The sequence below is a fragment of the Vulpes lagopus genome, chromosome 5, assembly GCF_018345385.1.
Source record: "Vulpes lagopus strain Blue_001 chromosome 5, ASM1834538v1, whole genome shotgun sequence".
NCBI classification, from domain to species: Eukaryota; Metazoa; Chordata; class Mammalia; order Carnivora; family Canidae; genus Vulpes; species Vulpes lagopus.
In genome coordinates, this window is record NC_054828.1 from 102,580,121 (window position 1) to 102,593,514 (window position 13,394).

Genomic DNA, 13,394 nt, shown 5'->3' on the forward strand with positions numbered 1-13,394 from the left:
CATCTATCCTGATTCTTTGGGTGAGTTCCATAGAGATTGTAAGGTTCATTTCGCTTGGTATAATTAGGAAAGGGAACAGTTCAGTTGAGCCTCCAAGACTGGCTGGGATTTTGCTAGCTATAGGAGAATGGAGCATATTTCATATGAGGGTCATGTGAAAGCAAAGGTGATGTTGGCCTACTAGGCCTATTTGGGAAATAAGACCAGAGTGATATGCTCTGTTTGGTTATGGTTGGGAAATAAGATGTGAAAAGCAGATTGATAATAGTTAATGGAGAACTGTAAATAGTAGCCCAAAGATTTAGACTTCTCCCTGTGGACTGTGGGATTTTTTTTTTTTTTTTTTTTTTTTTTTTTTTTACAGATTGGTACACGGGTCACTGTAGATTCAGAAGAGAGACCCTGCGGGTAAGAAGACCTATTACACTTAACAGCAGCCACAGTTGAGTGGCATGGAAGGCAGAGCTGCCTACATGAGATTTTAGGCTGGAATAAGACAATAGGACTGAAACATGACTGGCAGGTTACTATGGAGAGGTGCCCTATACATCCACATTGAGGTCATGGGGAGAATAGTTTTGCTATAATGTTTTGATTTTAGAGACTGATATTTTCTTAAGTTTTATTCAACTGTGGTTTATCCCTATATAGCCTCGGGATCGGGAGCCACTAGAAAATTATATTTTTAAATCAAGCTTTACGAGGGAAAACCAGAAAGTTAGAGAGTTTGAACAAATTCAAAGTTTGAGAACTATCTCTAACAATAGGATTGTGGCTCTTGTTGGTAAGCATGATAAAGAAGGAGAAATCATTGCCCGTTATATTCTTCACTATATTCACTACCATGATTTATGTTTCCTTTTTCTGTTCTTACTTCAGAATGTTTTTCGAGCTTACTACAGGCCCACTTTATATAAACTCTAGGTATGCTGCTATAACTTTTAATAAAGTAGGAAGGATATAAACCAGAGGACTTGTACTGAGAATTCACTTCTGAGTTATGGGTATCTACTTTATTTTGAATCTTCCATGAGAGCTATACTGATAAACCAGGCTCTCCAAAAAAGAGCTGGATCCAGGTAAGAGAAAAGGACCTAGCAGGTTAGTCAGGAATTTCAGGTTAAGCCACTACCTGGAGACCATCTGTTTATATTGGGAAATGTTTTCTCAAATATTTCTTTAAAATGAAAAGGGAGTAGAATTTTATTGTTTGGGTGTGGGAAAAAAAATCTTACTCTTTTTATGTATGTAGCACAGACACAAACACATGCATAGTATCTGTGTCATTAAAATTTCCTTGGGAGAGGCCATTAGGAAAACAAGATTGTTGCTTGTTCTTTTCATGTTATATTCAAGAATAATTGCCAACAACATTATGAAGTTTTCCCCCAGTGTTTTCTTTTAGGAGTTTTAGGTTTTGAGTTAAGTCCTTAATCCATTTTGAGTTTATTTTTGTGTGTGGTGTAAGATAAAGATCCACTTTCATTTTTCAGCATGTTGATATCCAGTTTTTCCAGCACCATTTATTGGAGAGACTGTTCTATCCCCATTCTGTAGTCTTGTTGCCCTTATTCAAAATCAATTGGCCATATATGTGTGGGTTTATTTCTGTGCTCTCTATTCTGTTTCATTGATCTGTATGTTCGTGTTTATGTGAATACCATTTTAAGTACTGTAACTTTGTAGTATGTTTTGAAATCAAGAAATGTGAGGACTGCAGCTTGGTTCTTTTTTCTCAAGATTGTTCTGAATATTCAGGATCCTTTGTGATGGTTTCATATGACTTTTAGGATTGTTTTTTCTTTCTCTGCAAAAAATGCCACTGAGATTTCTGCATTGAATCTATAGATCACTTTAGATAGTAAGGACACTATCCTTACTTTATAGGGATAACAATATAAAGTCAGTATAACAATATAAAGTCTTCCAGTCTATGAATATGGGATATCTTTCCATTTATTCATTTCTTTCAGCAATATTTGGTACTTGTTAGTGTACAAGTCTTTCACTCCCTTGGTTAAGCTTATTTCTAAGTATTTTATTCTTTTTGGTGAGATTATAATTGAGATTTTCCTTAACTTTTTTTTCAGATTATTCATTGCTTGAGTATGTAACACTACTAATTTTTGTGTGTTTTTATATTCTGCAACTTTGATGAATTCATTTTTTTAGTGCTTACAATTGTCTTATGAAATCTTCAGGGTTTTTTTTTTTTTTTTTCTAACCTATAAGATCATGTCAGCTGTAAACAGATAATTTGACTTATCCCTTTCCAGTTCAGATGCTTTATTTCTTTTCCTTATCTCTGGCAGAGGACATTTAACATGATCCAGGGTAGGTAAAGAATAAAAAAATATGAGAATTCTTTTGGATATATGAATTCTTATTTTTTTTGCCAGGGGGTATATGAATTCTTAAGTAAGAACTACTTATTTTAAAGTAATACCAATTACAAAATGGTTCTCCCATTTTTATTTTTTCTGATGAATATAATTTTAATTTTTTTATGTTCAATTGGTATTTTGATTGGTAATACCTTAATTCAGGAATTAATCCATGAGTCAGTTGCAGTCTTTACCATAGTAAATTCTTCTATTCAAAAGTGAAGTATTAGGGGGCGCCTGGGTGGCTCAGTCAGTTAAGCGTCCCCCAGGATCCTGGGGTCCTGGGATCGAGCCTCACATTGGGATCCCTGCTCAGCGAGGTGTCTGCTTCTCCCTGTCTCCCTGCTCTTACTCTTTCTCAGTCAAGTAAATAAATAAAACCTTAAAAAAAAATTTTTTTTTTTAAGGTGAAGTGTTAGAGTGCCTAGGTAGCTTGTTTGGTTAGGCATCCTACTCTTGATTTCAGCTCAGATCATGATCTCAGAGTTATGAGATTGAGCCCTCTGTTGGACTCTGCACTGAGTATGGAGTCTGCTTGAGATTCTCTCTCCCCCTCTCCCCACCTCCTTCACATTCACATACTATCTCTTTAAAAAAAAAAAAATTGAAATGTCTTTCCAGTTTTTGGATCTTTTATCCCCCAAAATGCTTTATTTATGGCCTACACATTTTAAAGCTTATCCTTGGATATGTATTTTTTTTTAAACATTTTATTTATTTATTCATGAGAGAGAGAGAAGAGAGTCAGAGACACAGGCAGAGGGAGAAGCAGGCTCCATGCAAGGAACCCGATGTGGGACTTGATCCAAGGTCCCCAGGATCACGCCCTGGGCCAAAGGCGGGCGCCAAACCGCTGAGCCACCCAGGGATCCCCCTAGATATGTAATTTAATTTGATATATTCTAAGTTAACAAATTAGAATTTTTCTTTCTTTCTTTCTTTTTAAATAACTGGTTGTTTTCCCAATTGATTTCTGTTTGCTTGCTTTCCAGGAATGTAATCATATATACTGCAAATAATGAGAATTTTGTATCTTTACTATTTATCCACCTTATTTTTTTCTCTTGTGGATTTTAGCTGCTTAGTACTTGTAGAATTATTCGTTGACTCATTCATATTCAGTGTCCCATCATGTGTTAGGGGACATAATGAATAAGTAGACATATAGTATGTTAGATATGGTTAAATACTATAGAGAAACCAGAGCAGTAAGGGTGTTTGTGGAGTTGTGATTATGGGTTGCTGTTTTATATAGGAATATCAGAGAAGATCTCACCTTGAAGGCAACAGTTGAGTAGAGACCTGAAAGAAGTGAGGAAGCAACCATCTGGGTGGAAAAGAGCTCTTCAGGTAGTATGAGTAGAAACTGTAAAGGCTGAGAGTCAGAAGCTTGTTATGGTATTCAATGAAAAGCAAGGAGGACTTCTGTGGCTGAAGTAGAGTGAAAGGGGAGAATAGTAGGAAAAATAATGTAAAATTGTAAATAACAAATCCTACTAGGTGGTCGTAATAGCAGATAATGGTAATGAGCATGTGTGAAGCCTTGTTCTAAGTATTTTAAGTGTTTTTCATCTAATCCTTACAATAACCTCAAGGGGGGAGGCATTATTATCTCCATTTTATGAGGAGCCTGAATTCAGAAAAAGAGAATATGAATGAATTTGCCTAAGATCATACAACTAGAAAGTTGTAAAATCAGGTTTCATAGATCAGTATTTTGATTCCAAAGTACATATCTTTATCATGACAGTGTGCTAGATATGGTGAGTCCAGTACAAATTTTATGCCCCCTGTATGTTTATTAAAGTCAAGGAAAGTCTTGTTCATTTCTAGAACTCTACCTATAGTCTCTAGCACATTCTTTTTTACATAATACTTGGTGCTCAGTATATGGTGGTGGTTGAATATGTTCTCAGGAGAGACTATCCAGAGAATAACTTTATCCAAATTAAAGCATCAGATATTTTCACAAATAATATATATATACACAAATGTACACTCACACACGTAGCTCTTCATAGTTATAAGTTGGAAGGTAAATCATCTCTATTACAAGTTGAGAAAACTTTTAAAATCTTAAAAAGTGACATTAAAAGCATTATTAATTCTAATTTGCTCTGTTACTGTGTTAAATTACTGTTGATAATGAAAATTATTTCATCATGACATTTGTCAGCTTATTAGGGTTGTGAAGATGTTAAACATTTAGAAGAGAGACATAAAGATAACTAAAGGAAAATAAAGCAAAGTAACAAAATAGGGAAATAGGAAACAAAATAAGAAAACAAAGGGAAATTGTAGATGACTTGTAAATTTATGTTTACTTCACTGGGACAGAACTAAGGAAATAGTATATACAGTTGACAAATAAACTAAGACTTGGTTCCCTGAAAACGTGAACGTAATGGACTGTTGGTTCACCTCCCAATACAGATAATCCTTCAGTTGTCCTGGTTTGGTTTTCAAATAACCTCTACTTCTATTTAGTGTAAAGAGACATGTCAGCTGCCTTCATATAAAGACTTAGAATTAAATGCATAAGCTGTTACACAGAGCAAAATGACAGTTCTGCCTCCTAACCATTAGTTCTGTTTTGACAGCTTCACTGTATTTATCCAAACAACAGTACATGTATAATTCTTTTATTGAATTTTTGTTATAATTTTATTAAAAAAGCAGGTGAGTAGTTTATTAATTCAAAATGCTTATGTTAATGTAAGAAGAGTAGGTTTTATAAATGTGGCTAGTTTACACCAGTGAAAATAATTAGGTATACCAAAATGGCAGTCAGTTGAATATGCATTCAATTTAAGATTATGTATTATTTTGTCAAAAAAGAAAGAATTTTATGAACTGTTGGAAATTCAGTGATTGTCAGTTCGTATCTAAAAGGCAAGGAGGTATTAGAGGTTCTGTGTTTCATTGTAGCTTTCACCCCCATGACATTCAAATCTCCTCTTTTATTCTCATACATATGGCTAAATATAGCTGTTTACAGGCAAGCATTATCTACCAAATAGAGAGAAATGCCTATAATCTGGTTCTGTACTCTATCAAATAGAGGGACTAATCTTGTTAATCCACGAAAACTTTTTTGAAGCACCTACTATGGTTTGGTTTGGACAACCTTTTTTTTTTTTTTTTTTTTTTACAAATGGATGGTATTATTATATCAGCATAGGATAATGTTTACTATAATAACTAGAACTTATGAGTGACTTAATATAATAAAGTTTTATTTTAAGTTTATATAATAGTTCAGTGCAGATGCTTAATGTGTTGGATGACTTTGTTCCTTTTAGTGACTCAGGGACCCAGACTTCTTGTATTTCCTAGGGCCTCACAGTGTTATGTAGTTTGCTTATAGGTAAATAAATAGTGGGATAAGTACATTTTACTTTTGCTCACTTTGCATTGGCAGGAACTAGTCTCTTAGGCACATTAGTGTTCACCTTGAGGGGAGAGTTGTCTTTGACTGCCACCAGTAACTTGTACACAATGGAAGGGAGAACACTGATTATTTGTGAATGGCTAGCCAGTTCTGTCACAATAATAGTAATGGTGATAGTAATAGTGTATTAGTTTCCTGTGGCTACTATAACGGATTACCACCAACTTGGTGCCTGGAAAAGCACAATTTATTCTCTTAGAGTTCTGGAACTCTGAAATCCAAAGTGAGTGTCACTGGTCAAGATCCAGGTGTCAATAGGGCTGCATTCCCTCTGGAGACTTTAAGGGGGATTGCGTTTCCTTGTCTTTTCCAACTTTTAGAGCTGTACTCCCTGTATTCCTTTAATTCTTGGCCTCTTCCTCTATCTTCAAAGCGTAATATTTTGCTTCTTGTCTTATACTCCAGTCTCCCTCTGATTCCCTCTTGCAAGTACACTAGTAATTATATTTAAATAATTCAGGATAATTTCCCTATCTCAAGTTCCATAATTTCATCACATTTGCAAAATCCTTTCTGCCACATAAGGTAATATCACAAGTTTTAGGGATTAGGACTTTTCTACTTTTGGGGCTATTATTTAGCCTGCTGCAAATAATTAACATTTATTGAACACTAAATATATGTCATGTTTATTCTAAGAACTTCTCAAGTCTTTGTATTTTTTTGTTTACTTGGATTTATTTGTGATCTGCTCTGCTTGTAGGCTTGCCTGTTTTTCTCAATTAGGGTTTCTTTCTGTCTTCCTGTCTGCCTACCTACCTACTTGCCTGCTTGCCTTTCTTTCTGCCATTTTTTGGCAGATGTATTCTTCACTTTAATGTCTAAAAATTTATTTATTTATTTATTTATTTATTTATTTATTTATTTATTTAAAATTTTTTTATTTATTTATGATAGTCACAGAGAGAGAGAGAGAGAGGCAGAGACACAGGCGGAGGAAGAAGCAGACTCCATGCACCGGGAGCCCGATGTGGGATTCGATCCCGGGTCTCCAGGATTGCGCCCTGGGCCAAAGGCAGGCGCCAAACCGCTGCGCCACCCAGGGATCCCTAATGTCTAAAAATTTAAACAAAAATCCTAGACTTTCAGAATTGGAAAGAATTTTTAGAGATTATGTATCTAGCCTAACCATACTGTTCTACAGTATCCAATTAAGTGTGCTAGTTGCTAGTTATTTTGGGTGGGGGTACCTGTTTATTCTTTGGAGTATATTTCTCTGGAGCTTTGAAGAAAGTACTTTAAAACTATTAGGCTCTTTTGGATTATTGCCATATACAAACTCTTTTCTTTTTTCTTGCCCAAATTTGGCTTTTTCAGTTACCTTCAAAAATTGAACTGTGGGGCTCCTAGGTGGCTTAGGGGTTGAGCATCTGCCTTCTGTTTAGGTCATGGTCCTGGGGTCCTGGGATCAGTCCCTCATCAGGCTCTCTATAGGGAACCTGCTTCTCTCTCTGCCTATTTCTCTGCCTCTGTGTGTCTCTCATGAATAAATAAGTAAATAAAGTCTTTAAAAAAAGATTAAGCTGTGGATTTTTTTTTCTATGAAAATTTTTTCCCACAAAAATTTGAATTTAACTTGGGCATCATAGTCACATAGAAAATGACTTCATAGGAAAATAGGAAGCACTTTGGTTTAACACCTTTTCCTGGGAAAGATGTAGTTGAAGACTTAAAGCCATTCACAGACTTTTGTTAAACACAGAAGTAGCAAATAAACAATCAGTTGTATAAGCATGGTTAATAACTGGTTGAAATTAAACCAAAAAACAGACATTTTTGATTTAGAGTCAACATGTAGAGGAATTATCTTGTATCATAGATTTATTTAGGCAACAGTTTTATTGCTTACATATTAGTTGCTAGGGATACAAAAATGATTAAGACGTAGTCCTCTCTTAGAGGATATAATATTCTAGTGAGAATGTAGCCATTCAGACATTGATGCAGTGTCATATGTGCAAAGATCATGTGACGCTTACAGTTGTAACAGAAACCATAACTCAAGGTAGTTTAAACAGTTCAGGGAATTTATTGATCATGTGCAGGTGTATCTGAAGCTTACAGAGGCAGATGAGGCTTGCTATAGAGGCTCAGGTGAGCCTTCCTCCTTCCCATTTTCCTGTTTCTCCCCCCATGGTTTTTGCTGATCAACTTTGTTCTAAAGCTGGCTCCCTTTAAATTGTGCAGTGAATACCCCCCAGAAAGAGAGTTGCTATCCTTAACCATCAAGCTAAAGTCCTAGAGTTTATTCTGACTGGATTAACTTTGATCTCATGTTTCCTTCACTATTTCCAGTCAAGTACAATTGAGAGGAAGGTGAAGAACTTTCAAAATATTTAGTATATCCCTGAAAATTGATATTAGTTTATTTGGCTTTTTTTCATTCCTAATTAGTTTTTTGTTGGTATTGTTGTTATTTCTAACTGGATTTTTCTTAATATAATGAAAATCAGGAATTCTTAATGGTGTGAAGTAAACTCAGAAGAGGATTATAGTTCATTCAGTGGTTTTCTTCTGAAATTTTGGAAGCATGAAAATTTCCTGTTTTTCTTCCTTTGGAAATCATTGATTTTTGTACTCACTTCATTGCTGAAATTAAGAACCTGACATACTGTCTTTTCTCTGTTACTTCTTCCCTTGTAACTGGGGCAGTGAGATGAGTTTTGACACTGGCTTCAAATGGTTCATGGGTAGGCTACTTTAAGTCTCAGTTTATAGTAGGAAAATGCCAAGGCAAGAAAATCTCAGGGCTTCCATAATGACCTAATAGGATTTGTGCTGTAACTTAGGAAACCTTTTTCCTTACTTTGCCACTAATATATATTTAATCAGGCTGTTCATAGTATATAATGTTTTAAAAACTGAATTAGTGGTGCAGAGCTACTTTCATTTAAATGATAAGTACTTCCATTTGTTCTTTCTGCATAGTCTCTGGTTCACCACATTTGCATTCACTGTAGTTCTGTTTCTCTCTATCACAAGTGTTCTTTCAAGAGCCAGAGCATGTGATACTGCTATAGGATTGCCAGATCTTATTTTGAAGAATTTGGGCAAGAAGGGAGTAGAAGGAGAGAGATTATTTACTAATAGTCCCACCAGGCTAAATACAATCCAGTTCTGCATCCCAGTACAGTAGGAACAAGGCCCTTGCATCCAGGAGAAGCCTGTGTATGTGGGCCATCAGGTAATCCAGTACTGCTGGAGTGTAGGCCTCACAGCTCAAGAACTTGTGGAGGTATATTTGATACTCCTGGTGTATACGGGTTCCTACCCTAACATTTAATTTAGCACAAGCTAAAATTGTACTAAAATTGTGCTAAAATTTTATTAAATGTTATTTGGTGATGAAAGAAAAAAGCCATGTATGTTTTCCAATGGATTATATGATGATTATATCCAAGACATAATACTAATAATAACAAATGCTTATATAGCACTTACTCTGTACCGGGCACTGTTCTAAGCATTTTGCATATATTAGCCCATTTAACTTTTCCAACAGCCCTATGAGGTAAGTTGTTATTTTTATCCCCGTTTTACAGAGGATGAAATTGGCACAGAAAAGTCAAGTAACTTGCTCAAGTTCACATAGCTTAGTAAGAGACACAGAGTTAGTATTTGATTCTAGATAGTCTAGAACTATAGAGTTCAGACTTTTAATCGCTGTGCTTTCTGTCAGGACTGAAACTATAGTAAATATAACATCAACATTATTTTGTTTTCCAACAAATTGACATTTTGAACCTTATCTACTATATATTCAACATGCCTGTTTTTTATTCTAGGAGAAGACTTTGCAGTTGTACAGCAAGAAATTATTATGATGAAAGACTGTAAACACCCAAATATTGTTGCTTATTTTGGAAGCTATCTCAGGTACATTGTTTTGTTTCCTATCACCTGATACATTTAACAAAATAAAATTAGCTCTAATCGTATGTTTTATAATTTTATTTATGTTTTGAGGATAGAGGATATTTTCGTGTGAATGAAACTTATTTCTGACCTGTTTATGTTCATTCTGTGACCAATATCATTGTCTGTGATTTTTCTCTTGTACTCTGGGGAATTCGGGATGTGGTTTAGTGAGGAGGCTGGCAGGTAAAAATTGACTCTTAATGGTTAGTCTTCCTGTGATAGCCTAGAGATCTAAACATACCATTCATTGCCCCTTATTTCTGGACTTGGGTGGATTTAGAAATTCAGGAGCACTCTAACTGCTAGGGTTTTAGTAGAGACTTTATCCTTCTTTGGTGCTTCTAGCCTCAGGGTACTGCATTATCCCTTCCCTTCATTTTGTCCAAAGGACTGGGAACTGTAATTATTTCACTGACTTTTTATTTTCCCAGGTGATAAAGTAAACTTAGACTGTGAGTTGTGGCCCCATGTTTTTGGTTTGGCGGGACCATGCTGTGTACCCCAGGTTATAGTCCATCAGGGATGACTCCGAGGTCAAATCCTGTTTTTCTGTTCACTTCTGTGTGTAGTTTTGAGCTGAATGCTGTGACCTAGTTATTTTTAATATTCCTCCTTAAAAATTGGATTGAAGAATGTTTTCTTATGTCTTAAAAAAACTCAACATTTTATTATGTTATACTGTAAGCTATATAAGGAAGTAGCGTACTGTAGCTTCCATCGTCCTATGATCTAGGTACAAAAAACCCCACTTCTCTTCTGATGGAGGCACAGCATATGGAAAAGACAGAGCAGTTCTGCCTTTTTTCTTGCCAGCTTGCAAAGAGCCAACCAGACCAGCTCTTCTTGATTCTAACCACTCTTTTAAAAAAAATAAATAAATAAATTTTATTTATTCATGAGAGACATACAGAGAGAGGCAGAGACACAGGCAGAGGGAGAAGCAGGCTCCATGCAGGGAGCTGGACGTGGAACTCGATCCCCGGGTCTCCAGGATCATGCCCTGAGCCGTTGAAGGCAGCGCTAAACCTAAACCGTTGAGCCACCAGGGCTGCCCAATTCTAACCACTCTTGAACAGTTTTGATTGCCCCACCTTCATTCAGATTGAAGAGTGAGTTTAATGGAGACTTCACTTAACATAGGGATGGGTACTACCCTCAGGTCAATGACCGTTAATATATTTTGAATGGGTTCTATAACAGCCAATTTAAAACCACTTTAATGGTGAGTGGTTCAAACAGAAACACAGTTTCTGCATCAATTTTTATTTTATGGACAGATTCAGCACAGGCAATTACTATATCAAGTCAAAGAAACAGCTCCCCCCCCCCCTTTTTAAAAAGGTTTTATTTGAGAGAGAGAGAGAGTGAGTGGCAGAGATGGGGAGAATCTGAATCAAACTCTGTGCTGCACAGATCCCAATGCACGGCTTGATTCCTTGACCATGAGATCATGACCAGAGCTGATACCAAGAGTCAGGCACTCAACCGACTGAGTCACCCAGGTGTCCCAGAAACTGATTTTAAAATCAGTTAAGTTAAAAAAAAAAATCAGTTAAGTTTGTAATAAAAAGAATTGATTACTGCCAATACATTAAAACCATTAAAACCATCACTTCAAAACAATTTATTTTATTGTTACTGGTCCTAACAAAATGACCTACTTGTATTCGGCTGAGAAGCATCACAAAATGTTTTTCTCCTCCCAAGGGTAAACAAGTTGTTGATCTAAGGGTATTTCTCAAACATGGTCTGAATCTTCTGGAACTGTGGGACTATTCAAAGCCTAATTTATTATTCCAGGATAGCCCCATCCATATATATGGCAACCTTGGTCTTTCTGCCATGGAGACGATAGCGCATAGGTTAGTGAAGAGCTTGAGTTCTGGAGTCAGATTGTTTGGGTTGGTTGAGTCTTGACTCCATCATTTATTAACTGAATGACTTACAGCAAATTACCTAACTACTCTGAACCTCCATTTCCGCATCTATAAAATGGGGATAATAATAGATACATGGTGTGATAGCTACAGGATAATGGGTAAATATATGTAAAGTGTTAAGAACAGTGGTTAAGATATAATGCTTCCTAATTACTAACCTCTATTACTACTACTTTTGCTATTACTGCTTCTTAACTATTTTTAAGTGTTATGTTAATATCTCATTTGATCTTTTCAACAACACTGTTATCAATATTACTTTGGTAGATACTATTTCCATTCTTTAAGGTGCTTGAGAGAGTTTAATATCAAGTATTTAGTTTACAGTCCAATTGCAAGTTACTGACAGAATAGAGTTGTAGTTCTCTGTAATATTGTGCTTGTGGAAGAAAGATTGACTCAATCTTTCTTTCTTGCCGAAAGAGCTGACCAAATAAAACTCCACCCCCACCCCCTAAAAAACCCCTAACACTAAACTAAACTGGACATTTGTCCGGGTTACTTAGATAAGAGTCTTCCTGTACAGATTAGGCAGCAAAAGATTTGTTCTTATTACCCACCAAAATGTGAATTCCCCTTGAGTTAACCTTCACTTCTAGACATACTACGAGAAAGCAAATTAGGTTATGCTTAACAAAAATTGTGTTTTCTCTTAGATTTCAGGAGATGTGTATTCTGACTATATTCTGAATATCTTTTTTAATGTAAACTTTTTGGGGAGCATAATGTACATACTGAGGGTACACAAATTTATGTTTTGTGTATAGCTAGGTGAATTTTTTTAAAGGGTACTTTTAATCCAAATGTAAGACTACACAGCAAAATTGCCCAGAAACCAAAGTAAAACAGCAACATTGGAGTCATTTTTTTCAATAGAGCTGTTAGTTTGGACTTGTATAATCCAACATAGGAAATGCAGGTTTAAATAGATGTTTTATTCTGTAACTGGCGTAACTGATGAAAGTGATAGGAAAGCAAACAGTAGTATAACAGAACAGCAATTAATTCTTTCCTTCTCTAGCTCTTTTTTTCTATAGTGATTCTTCCCTTTTTTCCTAATTAAAGTCCAGACTCAGTCAAATTTGGAGTGCAGAATACTAATGATTAGGCTTCCAGGTATTAGAGCTGGAAGGAACTAAGGGATATTGTCACTAGGCCCACTCTTTTTACTGATGAGAAAATGGGATGCTGCATCAGATGACTTCTTTAGGTCATCCAAAGATGGATGGATCTAAACCAGGCACTGGTTTTAACCCAGGATTTAAACCAGGCTCTCTAGATAGCTGATTGGCTGTCTACCATATTACTCAGCCTGGGACGGCCAGATTTCATCTCAAAGGGAACATGGTTTCTTGGATTCCTTCTCTTTACCAAATGATTTTACCGAAGACAAGGAACTTGTTTTTTTTTAACTTGATATAATCCCCCTAAAATATATACTGTTCTTAGCAACTTCCTTCTTATTGCCTTTATAGCCTATTATAACAAATTTAGACAAAAAAATTTTTGAGGAAATTGAGCTAAATTAATACATTTCCCCTTCAGGAAATCAAACTTACCCTGTAAATTTACTGAATAGATGATCAGCATATAATTAAGTTCAGAAGCCTCTTTTATAATAGAGTAGCTATGCTCATTTCTTGAAGAAATCCTGAAACTGAGCTCCTCAAAAACAGGATACCTAGTGTTATTCTTAATAGG

The 13,394-nt window shown here is 35.7% G+C and overlaps 1 protein-coding gene across 5 annotated transcripts in view; it reads left to right on the top strand.

The window, feature by feature from the left end:
- The window catches only part of MAP4K3 (mitogen-activated protein kinase kinase kinase kinase 3), a 185,161-nt gene that overhangs the window by 83,421 nt on the left and 88,346 nt on the right, over positions 1-13,394 (top strand). For all 5 annotated transcript variants that reach the window (XR_005987929.1, XM_041756085.1, XM_041756087.1 and 2 more), the window contains exon 3: positions 9,621-9,711. Coding sequence is in view for 4 of the 5 variants with exons in the window: in XM_041756085.1 (XP_041612019.1) it covers positions 9,621-9,711 (91 nt within the window). In the remaining variant the exon portion in view is untranslated. The remainder of the gene's footprint in view (positions 1-9,620; positions 9,712-13,394) is intronic.